General features: G+C 26.0%; 2 protein-coding genes and 1 long non-coding RNA gene across 3 annotated transcripts in view; all 3 read right to left on the reverse strand.

Moving 5' to 3' along the window:
• Positions 1-15,766, reverse strand: part of LOC109602742 (uncharacterized) — a 28,344-nt gene extending 12,578 nt beyond the window's left edge. The window contains exons 1-2 of the mRNA XM_020019172.2: positions 15,588-15,766; positions 4,767-5,714 (exon numbers count right to left, since the gene is read on the reverse strand). Coding sequence (XP_019874731.2) covers positions 4,767-5,711 — 945 coding nt within the window. The 5' untranslated portion in view covers positions 5,712-5,714; positions 15,588-15,766. The remainder of the gene's footprint in view (positions 1-4,766; positions 5,715-15,587) is intronic.
• On the reverse strand, positions 3,023-4,048 carry LOC126265921 (uncharacterized). The gene is made up of 3 exons (XR_007548397.1): positions 3,914-4,048; positions 3,492-3,702; positions 3,023-3,069 (listed from the first exon to the last, which is right to left on the reverse strand). It is a non-coding gene; the product is annotated as an uncharacterized LOC126265921 (long non-coding RNA).
• Positions 15,767-19,508: 3,742 nt separating the features above from the next.
• LOC109602746 (iron-sulfur cluster co-chaperone protein HscB) lies at positions 19,509-20,645 on the reverse strand. The gene is made up of 3 exons (XM_020019179.2): positions 20,132-20,645; positions 19,894-20,077; positions 19,509-19,840 (listed from the first exon to the last, which is right to left on the reverse strand). Exons 1-3 carry the CDS (start codon positions 20,410-20,412, stop codon positions 19,634-19,636), a joined length of 672 nt encoding a protein of 223 aa, XP_019874738.2. The 5' UTR covers positions 20,413-20,645; the 3' UTR covers positions 19,509-19,633.
• Positions 20,646-20,719: the final 74 nt, after the last annotated feature.

Below are 20,719 nucleotides of genomic sequence, written 5' to 3' on the forward strand. Positions count from 1 at the left end.
TCTTGGTTGTTCAGTTTTTTAATCAAAATAGAAACAGGTACCAAAAGAACTAAAAACTGTCAGTAAGAATATTAAAAATTAAAATACAACAAGGAACATAGTAAATACGACTTTAAAATTATGTTTTCTGTTTATAAGCCATCGTGTTGTTCATTAATTAAAAAAGTATGTGTGTTATTAAAAATACTTCAGTGAAAACAACAGAAAGTTTTCTAGGTTGTTCAGTTTCTTAATCAAAATAGAAGTAGGTACCAAAAGAATCAAAAACTGTCAGTAAGAATATTAAAAGTTAAAATACAACAAGAAACAAAATAAATACGACTTTAAAGTTCTGTTTTCTATTTATAAACCATAGTGTTGTTCATTAATTAATAATGTATGTTTGTTTTTGAAAATACTTCAGTAAAAACAACAGAAAGCTTTCTAACTTGTTCAGTTTCTTAACAGAAGAGATTAACTGATTTTTGTTCATAACCCATCAGATTAATTAAAAATATAGGTTTGCCTTTTTAGTGTTGGTAAAATTCGATGAAAAAGGATACAAAACTTTCTAATTCATTTGGTTCCAACATCAAAACAAGGCAATTACAAATTATTATTAGTAAAATATAAATTCTGAAATTTATATTTGTGAATGTGAAGATTTAATTAAAGGAAACTGTAATTTTATCATCGTTTAAAATGGTAATACCTCTGAAGAGGTAATATATATTTTTTCTATTGTTGTTTAATGAAATTGTTTAGTCTTTTCAACATTTGCTAGTATCCTCCTTTGAATTTATTTGTTATTCAAAACTAGATACTATTTACCTTCAGTATGAAGCATTTGATATTGCTGTTTAACTATTTAAGCAGTAACAAGGAGCACATTGTAAAGGTACAAAAGGTTACATAAATTCGTCTTTCTTAATTTAAATGATCTTTTCGAAAGTCAAACAACGAACTAGTCATATCTAAAACCGTCACCATTATAAACTATAGTGTTGTTCATTAATTAATATTGTATGTTTTGTTTTGAAAATACTTGAGTAACAACCACCCAACGCTTTTTAGTTAGTTTCTTATTCAAAGCAGAAGCAGGTACCATGAGATTAACTGTTTTTTCTTTATAACTCATCAGATTAATTCAAAATGTAGGTTTGTCTTATTGATTTTAGTAAAACTCGATGAAAAAAGACATAAAACTTTCTAATTTATTTTGTTTCATCTTCTAAATAGGATAATTACAATGTATTAATAAACTATAAATGGTATTCCTGAAATTTATTTTTGTGAATGGGAAGATTTTATTACAGGAATCTGTAATTTTATCGTCTCTTAACATGGCAATACCACAATAAAGGTAATAAATGATATTTTTTGATTGCTATTTGTTGAAAATAGTTAAGTTTGTTCATCTTTTGATAGTATCTACTTTTGAAATTATTTATTTTAATGTTCAGCCCGAAGTAATTATCAAGCAGGTCATTAAGTAAACTTAGCAGGTACCCCAACATTAATTGTTTTCTGTTCATAAGCCATCAGCTCAACAAAAAATACATGTTTGCCTTGTCGGTGTTGATGGCACTCGATCAAAAAGGATGCAAAACTTTCTAGACCATTTGGTACCATCCTCAAAACAAGATAATTACAACCCATTAATAAAATACAAACACCCAACGTACCCAAACAAATTAGAAATCTTCTCCGCTCATTGTTTAAAACGCCAATAAAATAATCAAACGGATCGACACCGACGCGAAGACGCGAGATACGCAAACGGTGACCGTGTCAAGTGTTCTTCCGTTTCGTTTTCAACGGATAAACTTGTGACCCAGTGCCGGAGAGGAGATGACGACCCGAATGTGAGAGGACCTATGGCCCCGTTTGCCCTAAACGCAAATCCATTCCGTCCGTCCGTCCATCGGTCGTCAACCGATGGATGATGGTTTTTAGGAAGAGGATCACGTAGTGAATGTGCACGTTTTAATTGTTGCGGCCTTGAACCTGAGGACGTTTCGAATTGTGGCCCACTTCGGACCGAATAAATTTAATAACCACGTCCGAGTCTTTGTGTCACAATTTTTTTTCCTACGGATAAGTTTTAATAATGGCGATTTATTTTTATTATTTTACACGGGGAACAAAGAAACGTTCGTAAACAGTGTTGTTATGTCATTTAGCGCAATTAGACTTGGATTGCTCTAACCGTTGCCAAGGTTGTTTTTAATTTTTTTTAATCGTCCTCACTCAGCCATGTTCATGACTAACTAACTATAATAAACAATTTAATTCTAACGTTTGTTTGAAAAAAACAGACGGTAATTGGATTTCTAGATGAGGAACAACATTCCCCAACGTTAGATTTTAATTAGATAACTGTGACGGTTTTAGATATGACTAGTTTGTTGTTTGACTTTCGAAAAGATCATTTAAATTAAGAAAGACGAATTTATGTAACCTTTTGTACCTTTACAATGTGCTCCTTGTTACTGCTTAAATAGTTAAACAGCAATATCAAATGCTTCATACTGAAGGTAAATAGTATCTAGTTTTGAATAACAAATAAATTCAAAGGAGGATACTATCAAATGTTGAAAAGACTAAACAATTTCATTAAACAACAATAGAAAAAATATATATTACCTTTTCAGTGGTATTACCATTTTAAACGATGATAAAATTACAGTTTCCTTTAATAAAATCTTCACATTCACAAATATAAATTTCAGAATTTATATTTTACTAATAATAATTTGTAATTGTCTTGTTTTGATGATGGAACCAAATGAATTAGAAAGTTTTTGTATCCTTTTTCATCGAATTTTACCAACACTAAAAAGGCAAAGCTACATTTTTAATTAATCTGATGGGTTATGAACAAAAATCAGTTAATTTCTTCTGTTAAGAAACTGAACAACTTAGAAAGCTTTTACTGAAGTATTTTCAAAAACCAACATACATTATTAATTAATGAACAACACCATGGTTTATAAACAGAAAACAGAACTTTAAAGTCGCATTTACTTTGTTCATTGTTATATTTAAATTTTAAATATTCTTACTGACAATTTTTAGTTCTTTTGATACCTACTTTTATTTTGATTAAGAAACTGAACAGCCTAGAAAGCTTTCTGTTGTTTTTACTGAAGTAATTTCAAAAACAAACATGTATTATTAATTAATGAACAACACTATGGTTTATAAACAGAAAACAGAACTTTAAAGTCGCATTTACTTTGTTCATTGTTATATTTAAATTTTAAATATTCTTATTGACAATTTTTAGTTCTTTTGATACCTACTTATATTTTGATTAAGAAACTGAACAACCTAGAAAGCTTTCTGTTGTTTTTACTGAAGTAATTTCAAAAACAAACATGTATTATTAATTAATGAACAACACTATGGTTTATAAACAGAAAACAGAACTTTAAAGTCGCATTTACTTTGTTCATTGTTATATTTAAATTTTAAATATTCTTACTGACAATTTTTAGTTTTTTTGATACCTACTTTTATTTTGATTAAGAAACTGAACAACCTAGAAAGCTTTCTGTTGTTTTTACTGAAGTAATTTCAAAAACAAACATGTATTATTAATTAATGAACAACACTATGGTTTATAAACAGAAAACAGAACTTTAAAGTCGCATTTACTTTGTTCATTGTTATATTTAAATTTTAAATATTCTTACTGACAATTTTTAGTTCTTTTGATACCTACTTTTATTTTGATTAAGAAACTGAACAACCTAGAAAGCTTCCTGTTGTTTTTACTGAAGTATTTTCAAAAACAAACATACATTATTAATTAATGAACAACACTATGGTTTATAAACAGAAAACAGAACTTTAAAGTCGCATTTACTTTGTTCATTGTTATATTTAAATTTTAAATATTTTTACTGACAATTTTTAGTTTTTTTGATACCTACTTTTATTTTGATTAAGAAACTGAACAACCTAGAAAGCTTTCTGTTGTTTTTACTGAAGTAATTTCAAAAACAAACATACATTATTAATTAATGAACAACACTATGGTTTATAAACAGAAAACAGAATTTTAAAGTCGTATTTACTTTGTTCCTTGTTGTATTTTAGTTTTAATATTCTTGCTGGTAGTTTTTAATTCCTTTGGTACCTTCTTTTGTTTAGAATAAGGAACCAAACAAGCCAGTAAGCTTTGTGACGGTTTTAGACAAGTATTTTAAAAAAAAACAAACACACATTGTTCATTAATGAGCAACAGAATGGCTTATAAACAAAAAAAAAACAGAAGTATTCATTTCGTTCTAAATTCTTATCGACAGTTTTCAATTCTCACGGTACCAAAATCCGTTTAGAATAAGCAATCAAACACGCATAAATATTTATAACCCGTGCAACCATTACGAATAAACTGAGTGAACTGTTGAAGTGTTCTTAATTAATGAACAACGCGAATAATTATTTTTACATTTACAGTAAACCACAAATTGCATGTATGCATGTTCGACATAAAAATTTTACAACGCACACTTCCTCAATCACAATCTGCTTCAAACCATCGTCCGGATTGAAGAACGTAAATTACGCAACGTACACCGTCATTACACAATTACCTAATAGAGACAACGTCGAACAATCTAAAACACAAACGCGTACAAGAAACGGGCAACAGATAAGAACGCCATGCTCTAGTAATTTTTCGGTTTGTTAATACACCAACGGCAAATTGATATTGCACCGTTTTACGCCGTCGTTGTGTTGTGTCACTGTAGGATTTCACATGGAGGTTTACTTACGATCACCGGCAGGTGATAGAAGAGATAGGAGACGATGAGGACGGGGTGCATGGTCTCCAGCCCCGTCCTGTTCCAATCCTCGATGGTCTCGAACTGCTTCTTCGACAGACAGGGACGTCGGCTGTTCGTCGAGCTTACGGTGGTGGAGATGTTCGAGGTGTCGCTGTTCCACACGATTTGGTTGATGTGGTTGGGTCTGTGGGGCTCGTCGGCCTTGGGAGGGCGGAAGGCGTCGTAGAACTGCTTGTCGCCGGCGTAGTTGGCCACACTCAAGTCGGACAGGTCGGAGTTGGACTTCTTGAGGTAGTCGAAGTTGCCGCCCTTCTTCGACCTGTAGTGGTGGTAGCAGATGAGGAGGAACGAGCCGAAGGAGACGACGGCCAGGGAGAGGTGCAACACGAGGATGAACACGTTGAACTTGACGTCCAGCTCGAAGGGCAGGAAGCTGCACGGGTTGGGGTCGTTGAAGACGGTGACGTTTTGGAATATGACGCTGCTGACGTCGTTTCTTTTGGCCAGGATGGCGGCCACCCCGACGCAGGCGCACAGGGTGGTTAGACAGAACAAGTGGTAAACTATGTGGGTGGTGGTGAGGTACTGGCGCAGGTTCTGCTTGTTCCTGTGCAGCTTCGAGCTGAACAAACCGATGACGGCGATGGTGGTCAGGATTGAGGCCTGGAAGGTGTGTATGGAGTTGAACAGCCACACCACCACACCGCAATATTCGGTGTCGAAGACTTCTTCGTTTAGTGTCACCACCAGCACGTAGCTGAGCACGCACACGTTCCGGATGACGCTCAGCACCAGCAACGAGACTATGGGTATGTCGTACGGGCCCCAGCGTTTCCGGTTCTTGTGGAAGATCGCCACGGTCCACAGCAACAGGATGGACACGGTGGGCAGGGAGATGCAGGTCGCCAACTGCAGTTTCGTGTAGCGCAACATGATCTGGAACAAAAAATAGGCGAATTTGGTTACACGGTTTGATGGTTGTAGGCACTGAAATTATGGTTTTTGTTGATTTTGGCTTTTGTTGCCGCCGTTGGTTTTGTGAAAGTGGTTTTTGGACGTAATTAATTTTATTGTTCTTGGTATAATGGCATTGTCAATTAGTTGTAGGCAATTGTTTTACTATAAATCTGTCGGTTTAGTAACAGGATACCGCTAGTTTACCCGATTCGACTCTAAGTGAACATGTTTAAGTGCAAATGCCAAAGTCCTTGATAGGGAATTAAGTTAATGGTATTAAAGCGTTTGAGACGAGGATTATGGGGTCACAAGTTATATGTCCGTTTATTCGATTGCACAATTGGAACGACGTACGTTTAATGGTGTAATCGAAATTGCTATGGTTTCTGAATCGATAGGTAAAAACATGTTCGGGCTAGGGGAAACTTTCATAACGATCCAACAAAGTTTCAATTTATGTTTCTGGATCTGTTTTATTTGTATATAATCGTTTAATTAACATGGTTCATTCAAATTAGATAGTTTTACGTTATTATATTTCTTTCATTATTTTTTAACAAAGACTTCTTTTTAAACAGTTAGTTGTGAAGCTTATATATGTAAAAATGTTTTTACTGTTTCCTGTAATAAAAGGCTTTATTGTTTATTAATATTTTCTAATCAAAGACATTTTTATTCTACATAATATTTAACTACATATATGTAATTAATTATTTAATTTGATTTATTTGTACATATATGTTTATTTAAAAAAATTTATTGTTTTTTATATATTTACAAATAAAATATTTCAATGCTTAAGTCCGTTAATAGAATCTTTTATACAGGAAACAGTAATAATATTTGAAAAAATATTTACAGTTTTCTGTAAAAAATGCTTCATTATTATTTTATTCATTAATATACCACAGTTTTTATCAAAAAAGCTTTTCATATGAATAACATTTTTTTCTTTTGTTTCACTTCTAATATGAGATTTTTTGCCAGTTTTATTTATATATAATTGATTATTTTATTTGATTTCTATTAAATTAAATTGCTCATTATTTTTTATATATTTACAAGAGATTTTTTTTTTAAATATTTATACAGGAAACTGTAATTTGCATATCCCTTAAAATGATATTTGATAAAGCATTTACAGGTTTCTATTAAAAATACTCCATCATTACTTTATTCTTTCTTATATTATAGTTTTAACCAAAAGAGCTTTTCCAATATTCCAATTTTTTCATTCTAATATGAGACTTTTTGCCAATTTTATTTATATAGAGATTTCAATGTTTAAATATTTATACAGGAATTTATAATTTTCGTATCCTTTAAAATGATATTAGACAACACATTTACAGTTTTCTGTAAAAAATGCTTCATTATTATTTTATTCATTCTTATATTTCACTTTTCATCAAAGAACTTTTCATATGAATAATATTTTCTTTTCTTTTATTTGATAATCCAGTTCCTTCATTTCTAATATGAGATATTCAACCTGTTTTACTTATATATAATTGACTATTTTAATTCATTTTTATTAAATTAAATTGTTCTAATTTATTATTTTTTATATATTTACAAGAGATTTCAATTTTCAAATAATTATACAGGAAACTGTAATTTTCGAGACCTTTAAAATAATATTAGTTTTACAGTTTTCTGTAAAAAATGCTTCATTATTATTTTATTCATTCTTATATTTCACTTTTAATCAAAAGAATTTTTCATATGAATAATATTTTTTTTTCTTTTATTTCATAATCCAATTCCTTCATTTCTAATATGAGATATTGAACCACTTTTACTTATATATAATTGCGTATTTTATTTGATTTCTATTAAATTAAATTGTACTAATTTATTGTTTTTTATATATTTACAAGAGATTTTAATTTTTAAATATTTATACAGGAAACTGTAATTTTCGTGTCCTTTAAAATGATATTAGAGAACTCATTTACAGTTTTCTGTAAAAAATGCTTCATTATTATTTTATTCATTCTTATATTTCACTTTTCATCAAAGAACTTTTCATATGAATAATATTTTCTTTTCTTTTATTTGATAATCCAGTTCCTTCATTTCTAATATGAGATATTCAACCTGTTTTACTTATATATAATTGACTATTTTAATTCATTTTTATTAAATTAAATTGTTCTAATTTATTATTTTTTATATATTTACAAGAGATTTCAATTTTCAAATAATTATACAGGAAACTGTAATTTTCGAGACCTTTAAAATAATATTAGTTTTACAGTTTTCTGTAAAAAATGCTTCATTATTATTTTATTCATTCTTATATTTCACTTTTAATCAAAAGAATTTTTCATATGAATAATATTTTTTTTCTTTTATTTCATAATCCAATTCCTTCATTTCTAATATGAGATATTGAACCACTTTTACTTATATATAATTGAGTATTTTATTTGATTTCAAGAGATTTTAATTTTTAAATATTTATATAGGAAACTGTAATTTTCGTGTCCTTTAAAATGATATTAGACAACTCATTTACAGTTTTCTGTAAAAAATGCTTCATTATTATTTTATTCATTCTTATATTTAACTTTTAATCAAAAGAATTTTTCATATGAATAATATTTTTTTCCCTTTATTCCATAATTCAATTCCTTCATTTCTAATATGACATATTGAACCTGTTTTACTTATATATAATTGAGTATTTTATTTGATTTCTATTAAATTAAATTGTACTAATTTATTATTTTTTATATTTTTACAAGAGGTTTCAATTTTTAAATATTTAAACAGGAATCTGTAATATTCGTGTCCTTTAAAATGATATTAGACAACTCATTTACAGTTTTCTGTAAAAAATGCTTCATTATTATTTTATTCATTCTTATATTTCACTTTTAATCAAAAGAATTTTTCATATGAATAATATTTTTTTCCCTTTATTCCATAATCCAATTCCTTCATTTCTAATATGAGATATTGAACCTGTTTTACCTATATATAATTGGGTATTTTATTTGATTTCTATTAAATTAAATTGTACTAATTTATTATTTTTTATATATTTACAAGAAATTTCAATTTTTAAATATTTAAACAGGAATATGTAATTTTCGTGTCCTTTAAAATAATATTGACAACGCATTTACAGTTTTCTGTAAAAAAATGCTTCATTCTTATATTTCACTTTTAATCAAAAGAATTATTCATATGAATAATATTTTTTTTCTTTTATTTCATAATCCAATTCCTTCATTTCTAATATGAGATATTGAACCACTTTTTTATATATTTTTTATATATTTATAAGAGATTTCAATTTTTAAATATTTATACAGGAAACTGTAATTTTCGTGTCCTTTAAAATAATATTGACAACGCATTTACAGTTTTCTGTAAAAAATGCTTCATTATTAATTTATTCATTCTTATATTTCAATTTAAATAAAAAGAATTTTTCATATGAATAATATTTTTCTTCCTTTTATTCCATAATCCAACTCCTTCATTTCTAATATGAGATATTGGACCTGTTTTACTTACTTGACTATTTTAACTGATTTCTATTAAATTAAATTGTTCTAATGTATTATTTTTTATATATTTACAAGTGATTTCAATTTTTGAATACATTACATTACAGGAAACTGTAATTTTCGTGTCCTTTAAAATGGTATTTGACAAAGTATTTACAGTTTTCTGTAAAAAATTCTTCTTTGTTAAACTACAGTTTTATGTTTTATTATTTCATAATATAATTTTTTCACTTCTAATATGAGATATTGAACCTGTTTTACTTATATATAATTGATTATTTTATTTGATTTCTCCTAAATTAAATTGCTCTAATTATTGTTTTTTATATATTCAAGTTTTTTACAACAGTAATTTTCGCATCCCTTATAATAATGTGGGGCATAAAATTTATAGATTTCTGTTCAAAACCTTAATTATTGTTTCATTTTTCCTTACAAATTTCACTAATGGAACTTACTACATTATTTTGTATTGTTTTATAACGGAATTTAATTAAATTTTTAGTAAATCTAACTGTATATAAAATAGTGATTTTTTGTGAAATTCATAATTTCTTCACATAATATCATGCCAATTTAATAATCATTATTTTAATTACTTATTTATTACGGTGAAAGATTAAACTTATATTATCTCTATAATTTAAAATAAAATTCATTTATTACAAACATTAGTCATTTCCATGCTTTTATAAAGTCGGTTCAACGTCCGTTTTATCAACTAAATCGCCATAAAAACCATTTTTCCATACGACTTATACGGTCACATCCAATTAGTCGTATCGCAGCGAATGATCGATCATCCACACTCATTAATTGCGACGGTGTCCCAAATTTGGCCCGGTCCTAATTAAAGGCGACGTCGTCGACCAATTAACGGCGACAATTTGTTAATAAGCATCCCTAAATTAACTGAAATCGGTCGCAACGTGGCCAAGCCCCCGAAAAACGACGAAACAATGTGAACAGATAAGGGTACGGCTTTGCGGAATGTCAAGGATGAGTTGTAGCATCGGTTCCGGCAAATGGAACAACAATCGCCAGGATGCGGACCGCTACTAACCAACTAGATCATGACTGAATCAGCTGTTGTGTTTTTATCCACTTATGCTTGATTTATGGTTCGTTCGATGCACGACATGTAATTGCAATGGGTTTATTTTCCTGTCATACGTTTCGAATCAAGGACGGGGACGTCTTGACGTTCAAATTTGGCGCCACAACTCGTCGAATTTGGGTTTTTACTTGTTACAGGAAACTGTAATTTTTGCGTCCCTTACTGTTCATTGTTTGCTGTTTTCTCTTTGGGAATAAACGACAACGACCTAAAATTGGTTTTGATGGAGATTTATGGCACGATCTCTCCGAATTTAGGAGGTGTGGGTCGGTTTTAAAGTGGTGAGAGAACGTTCACCCGTTAACTGCGGACGTGCCTGTGGAATGATGAATGATTTTTTCGTGTGTTTTCGTCGTTTCAGTTTTGCTGTGTTTGAAAGTATGGACGATAAACGTGTTGGAAATGCGTTTGTTTATGTTTTATGGTGATGCATAAATTGGTGCGATAAGGAAATGTGCGTTTAATTTTCGTTGGATAGACTAAATAAACGTTTAACATTTTGTGACCGAAGATTAACAAAATATTAATAATAAATAAATTTTATTGTGACAGAAAATAAATATTTATGAAACTATTTAACTTTGTTGTAAAATGAATCATGCTATTGTTAAAAATAGGCAATAAATATTAATTTATTTCGAATTTAAATAATTTCATTTACATAAATTTAATTGCTTAGAAATTTTCTTATAATTTTGTAATATATTTAAATATTGTATTATTTATACAAAACAACTGCTTTCAAAAATTATATTTTTGAAAGCTTCATTGAATTTGATATTTTTATAAATTTTAAATTTTTTTTACTATTTTAATTTTAATTTAAAAGTACAATTCTAATTAATAAAGTTTTTTTTAATAGTTTAATTGAAAATATCATATTTTATTGTTGCTATTGTAAAAAATAATAAATAATTTATTACAAAATCCAATATTGTTTTATTATTTCTTTTACTCAATTATTTACAAATATGTTTTAGATATTACAGGAAAAAAATGTACAACATATTATGTAAATATTTAAGACAATTTCAATGTTTAGTGTAAAGTTTACTAATATTTAATTAGTTTTTTATTATTACAATTTCTTAAGAAAAACAATAAATATTTACAAATGGTAAATGGAACATCTCAATTTTTTTTAGTTTTAATTGTGAATATTTTGAAAGGCACTTTGGATGAACTAAATCATAATTTTAAAGTTTTACGGCTTTATTTTTTTATGTTACAGAATTAACCAAACGTGTTTCACACGTTCATATTTTATTCTTTTGTATTATAATTGATTTTTTACATATAATATTGACAAGAGATTTCAATATATAAATCTCCTGATTTTTATACAGGAAACTGTAATTTTTGCTTCCTTTGAGAAAATATTTACAGTTTTCTATAAAAATGTTTTAATATTATTTGATTATATTTGTACCACCGTTTTAGCCCAATAACTTATTTTTTTATTTTGTTTTATATTTAGAAAAATCATGATTTTATTTTTATTTATAATTATAAACAAAGCAAACTAACAATAAATAATAATTTGGTTCATTAACATATGTATAAATATTTATAAAAACATTCTAATAAAGAAATTTCAATATTTAAATCAACAGTTGAAGACTTTTATACAGGAAACTGTAATTTTTCTCTCCATTGGGCAAAATATTTACAGTTTTCTGTAAAAAATGTTTTATTATTATTTTATTATATTATATATATATATATATATATATACAAATATTTTGAACAATTAACTATAAATATTAATTTGGTTCATTAACATAGGTATAAATATTTATAAAAACATTCTTATTTTTTAACATACTTTGTTTAATTAAATTCTAATTAACTAATCAACTAGTTTACTCAATTAATTAGTTGTATCTTGAAAATAATTATGTGTAAATTGTTCTCAAACAAAGTTAATTTAAATTCTTAGTTTCTTATTTTTTTAATTATTTAAATTTTCATATCTAATATTATAAAAAAATATTTTGATGGAAAATTAAGTATTTTGTGTTTATTTAATTCTTATTTGAAATTTTTTAGTATTGAAATTAAATAATTTTTTGCAAATCTATGAAATATTTCATTACAAAACCTTATTTCGTTACGGTTATAAATTTGGTTATTTAAAATATGGTTTTGTTTTATATAATAAATGTGGCAAATTCTTTTGTGTTAAATATTTTAGAAGAAATTGTTCCATATTTTATGTTACTTTTCAAGGTGATTTAATATAAATTTTAATAAAAGTCATTTTTATTTTTAAAATGTAGAATGTGAATATTTCGTAATTGCCAAGATAAAAAGACATTTTGAACATATTAAATAATTTTAATGGCTTGTGGTTTTACATTATTTTATTGTGTTATTTTTTAATCATTTCACAAATATTTTAACTAATAATAATTGTGAAACTGCTTTAATTACATGTGAGTGTCAAAATTGGCAATAAATATTAATTTGACTCGTAACGGTTACAAATTTCATTAACGTAAATATAAATATTTATAAAATAACATTTTCATTTATTTTTTTAATGTTCCAATACTTAATTAAATTCTAAAGAATTAAAACTTTTTCATTATTTTAACCATTAAATGTTCTAATGGTTAATTAATTATTTTAATTAATAAATTAATACTTTATAAGTATTGTAATTAATTAGTTATTTCTTAAAAATATTGTTCTTAAATAGTGTTAATTGAAATTCCCTTTTTTGCTATAAATAATGAAGGCTTTCAATAATTTTTAAAGAGGATCATTGAATTTGTCATTTAAATTATAATTTTTACTGTCATTATTAATAATATTTTATTATTTTAATGGTTAAAAAAGTGTTAAATTCTCTAATTGTTAATTAAATATTTTAATCCATAAATTAATACTTTTTAAGGATTGTAATTAATTAGCTGCATCTTAAAAATATTGTATGGAACCCTTTTTTAAATAGTGTTAATTGAAATTCCTTTTTTTTTTTTGCTATAAATAATGAAGGCTTTCAATAATTTTTAAAGAGGATCATTGAATTTGTCATTTAAATTATAATTTTTACTGTCATTATTAATATTTTATTATTTTAATGGTTAAAAAAGTGTTAAACTCTCTAATTGTTAATTAAATATTTTAATCCATAAATTAATACTTTTTTAGGATCGTAAATAATTAGCTGCATCTTAAAAATATCGTATGGAACCTTTTTTTTAAATAGTGTTAATTGAAATTTTTTTTTTTTTGCTATAAATAATGAAGGCTTTCAATAATTTTTGAAGAGGATCATTGAATTTGTTATTTAAATTATAATTTTTACTGTCATTATTAATAATATTTTATTATTTTAATGGTTAAAAAAGTGTTAAACTCTCTAATTGTTAATTAAATATTTTAATCCATAAATTAATACTTTTTTAGGATCGTAATTAATTAGCTGCATCTTAAAAATATCGTCTGGAATCTTTTTTTTAAATAGTGTTAATTGAAATTCCTTTTTTTGCTATAAATAATGAAGGCTTTCAATAATTTTTAAAGAGTATAATTGAATATGTTATTTAAACTATAATTTTTACTGTCATTATTAAAAATATTTTATTATTTTAATGGTTAAAAATATTAAATCCTCTAATTGTTAATTAATTATTTTAATCCATAAATTAATATCTTTTTAGCATTGTAATTAGTTAGTTACTTCTTAAAAATATTGTGTGGGAACTGTTCTTAAATAGTGTTAATTGAAATTCCTTATTTTTTTGCTATAAATAATGAAGGCTTTCAAAAATTTTTAAAGAGAATCATTCAATACGTTATTTAAATTATAATTTTTACTGTCATTATTAAAAATATTCTTTATATTAATGGTTGAAAAATATTAACTTCTCTAACTGTTAATTAATTATTTTAATCTATAAATTAATACATTTTTAGCATTGTAATTAATTAGCTACTTCTTAAAAATATTGTATAGAAATTGTTATTAAATAGTGTTAATTGAAATTCCTTTTTTTTGCTATATATAATGAAGGCTTTCAAAAATTTCTAAAAAGGATAATTGAAAATGTTATTTAAATTATAATTTTTACTGTCATTATTAAAAATATTTTATTATATTAATGATAAAAAAATAATAAATTGTTTAATTGTTAATTAATTATTTTAATACATAAAATAATACTTTTTTAGCACTGTAATTAATTAGCTACTTCTTAAAAATGTTGTGTGGAAACTATTATTAAATAGTGTTAATTGAAATTTCTTTTTTTGCTATTAATAATAAAGGCTTTAAAAATTTTTACAGAGGACCATTGAATATGTTATTTAAATTATAATGTCATTATTAAAAATACTTTATTATTTTTATGGTAAAAAAATATAATAAGTTCTCTAATTATTAATTAATTATTTTAATCCATAAATTAATACATTTTAGCATTGTAATTAATTAGTTATTTTTTAAAAATATTGTGTGGAAACTATTCTTTATTAGTGTTAATCGAAATTCCTTTTTTCTATAAATAATAAAAGCTTTGAAAAATTTTTAAAGATTTAATAGAAATTTAGATTTAATATGAATTTTAAATTAAAATTTTTACTGTCATTAACAAAAATGTATCACTATTTTATTTGTTAAAAGAATCTCAATTTCTCTAATTGTTAATTAATGATTATAATTCATAAATTAATACGTTTTTAGTAAAGTAATTTAATTATTTTTTAGAAAATGTTATGCTTATAAATTTAGTCATTTAAAATTAGTTTTCATATATTTGCTTTATGTAACAATTTGTACAAATCTCTTAAATATTTTAGGAGAAATTGTACAATTTTTTATGTAAATTTTACTGTTCAATTAGTGTGGGGATTACACCAATTTCTTAAGACAGTAAATTAACACTCACATATGGTGTATGGGCACATTTTAATTTTTAACATTTTTATTGAGTAAATTTTTCATTTTGTTAGTTTCAAACAGAATTTTTTATGCAAATTTTATTCGAGTTACTGACATCCTGAATTCTCAATAATAATTAACGAGTTTTCTCTTTGTTAATGTTTATGGTTGTATTAAATATTAACTGTCTTTTAAAACATATAAAGTATTTCCAATTAATTTTCTTGATTAAACATACATAATTATAATTTACAGACAAATATAAGTAAAATTTTCTTGTTTTTTTGTACAATTTACTGTAATAATATTTATAAATAAATACCTACCCAATTAAATAAAAAATCCTCAATCCATGACGGCAGTAAAAACCAAATCACAAATCACTCACGCACACCACACGGCGAATCAAATATCGAAATCGGTCGCGCACAATCACATTTTCCGCGTCGCGCATTAAAAAATAAATAAATAAAACGCAGACAACGAAAACGCGGAACGGTGCGACGTACCGAACGGTTCGGACGCGAATGCTCCGACTCCGCGAGCGTTTTGTGCGCCAACCGGAATCTAGGTTACCACAATCGGATTTAAGGTGCGAACGTTAAGGTTTTGTAAGATTATTCAATCTTGGAAATGTTACAGCGCCGTTTTTAGGTCTGTGATGGCATTAAAAATAATGTTTATTGTACGAAAGGAAAGCTTCGGACCTTATTTTTTTTTTTTTTTTTAGATTATTAATGTTTTCAGGTAAATGTGGCTCCATTTTGAGTCAAACATTTATGAGTTGTTGCAGAAGCATTGTGAATTTCAGGTTTAATGAAATTAACGATGTATAATAATGTTCATGGTTTAAAAAGAAAGCTTTGATAAATAATTTTTGTTATTTATTGTGTTATCGGTTTATATAAGGCTTTAATTCAGCCAAAAACTTATAATTTATTGAAAAAACATTATGAATTCCAGGTTTAGTGAAATCAACAATATAAAATAATGTTCATGGTATAAAAAGAAAGCTTTGATGTCTTATTATTCTTATTTATTCATGTTGTTAGGTAAATAAGGCTTTAATTCAGCCAAAAATTTATAATTTATTGAGAAAACTTTATGAATTCCAGGTTTAGTGAAATCAACAATATAAAATAATGTTCACGGTTTAAAAGGAAGCTTAGATGCCTTATTTTTCTTATTCATTACTGTTGTCAGATAAATAAGGCTTTAATTCAGTCAAATATTTATAATTAATTGAAAAAACATTATGAATTCCAGGTTTAGTGAAATCAACAACATAAAATAATGCCCATGTTTTAAAAAGAAAACTTTGATGCCTTATTATTCTTACTTATTCATGTTGTTAGTTAAATAAGGCTTTAATTCAATTAAAATTTATAATTAATTGAAAAAACATTACAAATTCCAGGTTTAGTGAAATCAACAATACAAAATAATGTTCATGGTTTAAAAGAAAGCTTTGATGCCTTATTTTTCTTATTCATTACTGTTGTCAGATAAATAAGGCTTTAATTCAGTCAAATATTTATAATTAATTGAAAAAACCTTATGAATTCCAGGTTTAGTGAAATCAACAACATAAAATAATGTCCATGGTTTAAAAAGAAAACTTTGATGCCGTATTATACTCATTTATTCATGTTGTTAGATAAATAAGGCTTTAATTCAGTCAAAATTTATAATTTATTGAAAAAACATTATGAATTTCAGGTTTAGTGAAATCAACAATATAAAATAATGTTCATAGTACAAAAAGAAAGCTTTGATGCATTATTTTTCTTATTTATTAATGTAGTTAAGTAAATACGGCTTTATTTCAGTCAGAATATATAATTTATTGAAAAAACATTATGAATTCCAGGTTTAGTGAAATCAACAATATAAAATAATGTTCATGGTACAAAAAGAATGCTTTGATGCCTTATTTTTCTTATTTATTAATGTAGTTAAGTAAATACGGCTTTATTTCAGTCAGAATATATAATTTATTGAAAAAACATTATGAATTACAGGTTTAGTGAAATCAACAATATAAAATAATGTTCATGGTACAAAAAGAAAGCTATGATGCCTTATTTTTCTTATTTAGAAATGTAGTTAAGTAAATACGGCTTTATTTCAATTAGAATATATAATTTATTGAAAAAACATTATGAAGTCCAGATTTAGTGAAATCAACAATATAAAATAATGTTCATGGTACAAAAAGAAAGCTTTGATGCCTTATTTTTCTTATTCATTAATGTAATTAAGTAAATACGGCTTTATTTCAGTCAAAATATATAATTTATTGAAAAAACATTATGAATTCCAGGTTTAGTGAAATGAACAACATAAAATAATGCCCATGGTTTAAAAAGAAAACTTTGGTGCCTTATTATTCTTATTTATTCATGTTGTTAGATAAATAAGGCTTTAATTCAATCAAAATTTATAATTTATTGAAAAAACATTACAAATTCCAGGTTCAGTGAAATCAACAATACAAAATAATGTTCATGGTTTAAAAGAAAGCTTTGATGCCTTATTTTTCTTATTCATTACTGTTGTCAGATAAATAAGGCTTTAATTCACTCAAATATTTATAATTAATTGAAAAAACATTATGAATTCCAGGTTTAGTGAAATCAACAACATAAAATAATGCCCATGGTTTAAAAAGAAAACTTTGATGCCTTATTATTCTTATTTATTCATGTTGTTAGATAAATAAGGCTTTAATTCAATCGAAATTTATAATTTATTGAAAAAACATTTCAAATTCCAGGTTTAGTGAAATCAACAATATAAAATAATGTTCATAGTACAAAAAGAAAGCTTTGATGCATTATTTTTCTTATTTATTAATGTAGTTAAGTAAATACGGCTTTATTTCAGTCAGAATATATAATTTATTGAAAAAACATTATGAATTCCAGGTTTAGTGAAATCAACAATATAAAATAATGTTCATGGTACAAAAAGAATGCTTTGATGCCTTATTTTTCTTATTTATTAATGTAGTTAAGTAAATACGGCTTTATTTCAGTCAGAATATATAATTTATTGAAAAAACATTATGAATTACAGGTTTAGTGAAATCAACAATATAAAATAATGTTCATGGTACAAAAAGAAAGCTATGATGCATTATTTTTCTTATTTATTAATGTAGTTAAGTAAATACGGCTTTATTTCAGTCAGAATATATAATTTATTGAAAAAACATTATGAATTCCAGGTTTAGTGAAATCAACAATATAAAATAATGTTCATAGTACAAAAAGAAAGCTTTGATGCCTTATTTTTCTTATTCATTAATGTAATTAAGTAAATACGGCTTTATTTCAGTCAAAATATATAATTTATTGAAAAAACATTATGAATTCCAGGTTTAGTGAAATCAACAACATAAAATAATACCCATGGTTTAAAAAGAAAACTTTGATGCCTTATTATTCTTATTTATTCATGTTGTTAGATAAATAAGGCTTTAATTCAATCGAAATTTATAATTTATTGAAAAAACATTACAAATTCCAGGTTTAGTGAAATCAACAATATAAAATAATGTTCGTAGTACAAAAAGAAAGCTTTGATGCCTTATTTTTTCTTATTTATTAATGTAGTTAAGTAAATACGGCTTTATTTCAGTCAGAATATATAATTTATTGAAAAAACATTATGAATTCCAGATTTAGTGAAATCAACAATACAAAATAATGTTCATGGTTTAAAAGAAAGCTTTGATGCCTTATTTTTCTTATTCATTATTGTTGTCAGATAAATAAGGCTTTAATTCAGTCAAATATTTATAATTAATTGAAAAAACATTATGAATTCCAGGTTTAGTGAAATCAACAACATAAAATAATGCCCATGGTTTAAAAAGAAAACTTTGATGCCTTATTATTCTTATTTATTCATGTTGTTAGATAAATAAGGCTTTAATTCAATCGAAATTTATAATTTATTGAAAAAACTTTACAAATTCCAGGTTTAGTGAAATCAACAATATAAAATAATGTTCATAGTACAAAAAGAAAGCTTTGATGCCTTATTTTTTCTTATTTATTAATGTAGTTAAGTAAATACGGCTTTATTTCAGTCAGAATATATAATTTATTGAAAAAACATTATGAATTCCAGATTTAGTGAAATCAACAATATACAATAATATTTATGGTATAAAAATAAAGCTTTAATGCCTTATTTTTCTTACTTTTTAATGTTGTCAGGTAAATAAAGCTTTAGTACAGTCAAACATTTATAGTTTATTTCTAAAACTTTATCAATTCATCAATTTAAGAAAATCAACAGTAATAAAACAATAACAATTTATTAAAACAATTTAAAGTATAGTTAATTAACTATACTAGAAAAATTAATCAACCATCCCTCGTTCTCTCATAAGATTGCTGATTCTGTTATTAATTGAAGTGAAATACTTCAACTTTATTATAAAATCTTTTGCTCCATTCAAGTTATTGCTATTAAAACATTGTGCTATTTTATCCCCCAGCTCACTCATCACTTTTTGGTTCTGTTCATTCAGCTTCCTTATGTCGTCAGGTGTCTCTGCCTCATCAATCTAAAATTAAGTGTTAATAAAAATGTTAACCAGAACTTGTGTGGTACAATTACTTGTTCATTGATCTCCATAATTTCCATCAGAAAAGCCGGATCTTCAATTTTTTGCTCCTCATCAATTTTCCCACCTTTAATGTTCAACAAATGAACAGCCCTAGCTATCGGAGTCAGAAGACTGTTGTAAGCTTTATTAATAAGACTCGAATACTCCTCTGAAATATGCTTTTCCTCATCTGTTCTGAAACAATCCAATTAAAACCCAGCTAAGAGGTTAACCAACAACAAAACTTACTTTGTGCTAAACTTATCGGGGTGCAACACACTCTGCATGTTCCTGTATTTGTTCCTCAAGTTTTTTAAGTCAACATCGTACCGCTCTTCGATTTCGAACACTTTAAAATAGTTGTCTTTAACCTCCGGACTTTGGATCATGTTGCACTTGTCGCAGAACAGGGCTCGCCGGCTCCGTTCTATGCCACATTTCCAGCACTTAGTTTGCATGTACCTTTTTGTCGTGTGAACGCCCAATTGTCGTTTAATTTGGTGCAACGCTCTTACCACTCGTATTTCCATTGCTGATTCTAATGTGTCTATCTGATTAGAACATATGATTCTGTTGACACTTTTTATGTCGGTATTGCAGGAACACAAAACAATATTTTGCGACAGAAATAATTAACTATAACTAGTGTTATGGTTAAATGGTGCAAAATAGTAGTGCTACTATGTGTTGTGACTAAAGAATCATTTGTTCCTTAATCTTTTTTACCATTTATTTAAAAATTTCTAATTTTGTCTTACCTCAAACGTAGGCAACCAAGGTTACATTAAACATGTTTCCAACCTCACTTTAATTTGATTAAATGGAGTTGGAAAAATT

The sequence above is a fragment of the Aethina tumida genome, chromosome 6 (assembly GCF_024364675.1).
Source record: "Aethina tumida isolate Nest 87 chromosome 6, icAetTumi1.1, whole genome shotgun sequence".
NCBI classification, from domain to species: Eukaryota; Metazoa; Arthropoda; class Insecta; order Coleoptera; family Nitidulidae; genus Aethina; species Aethina tumida.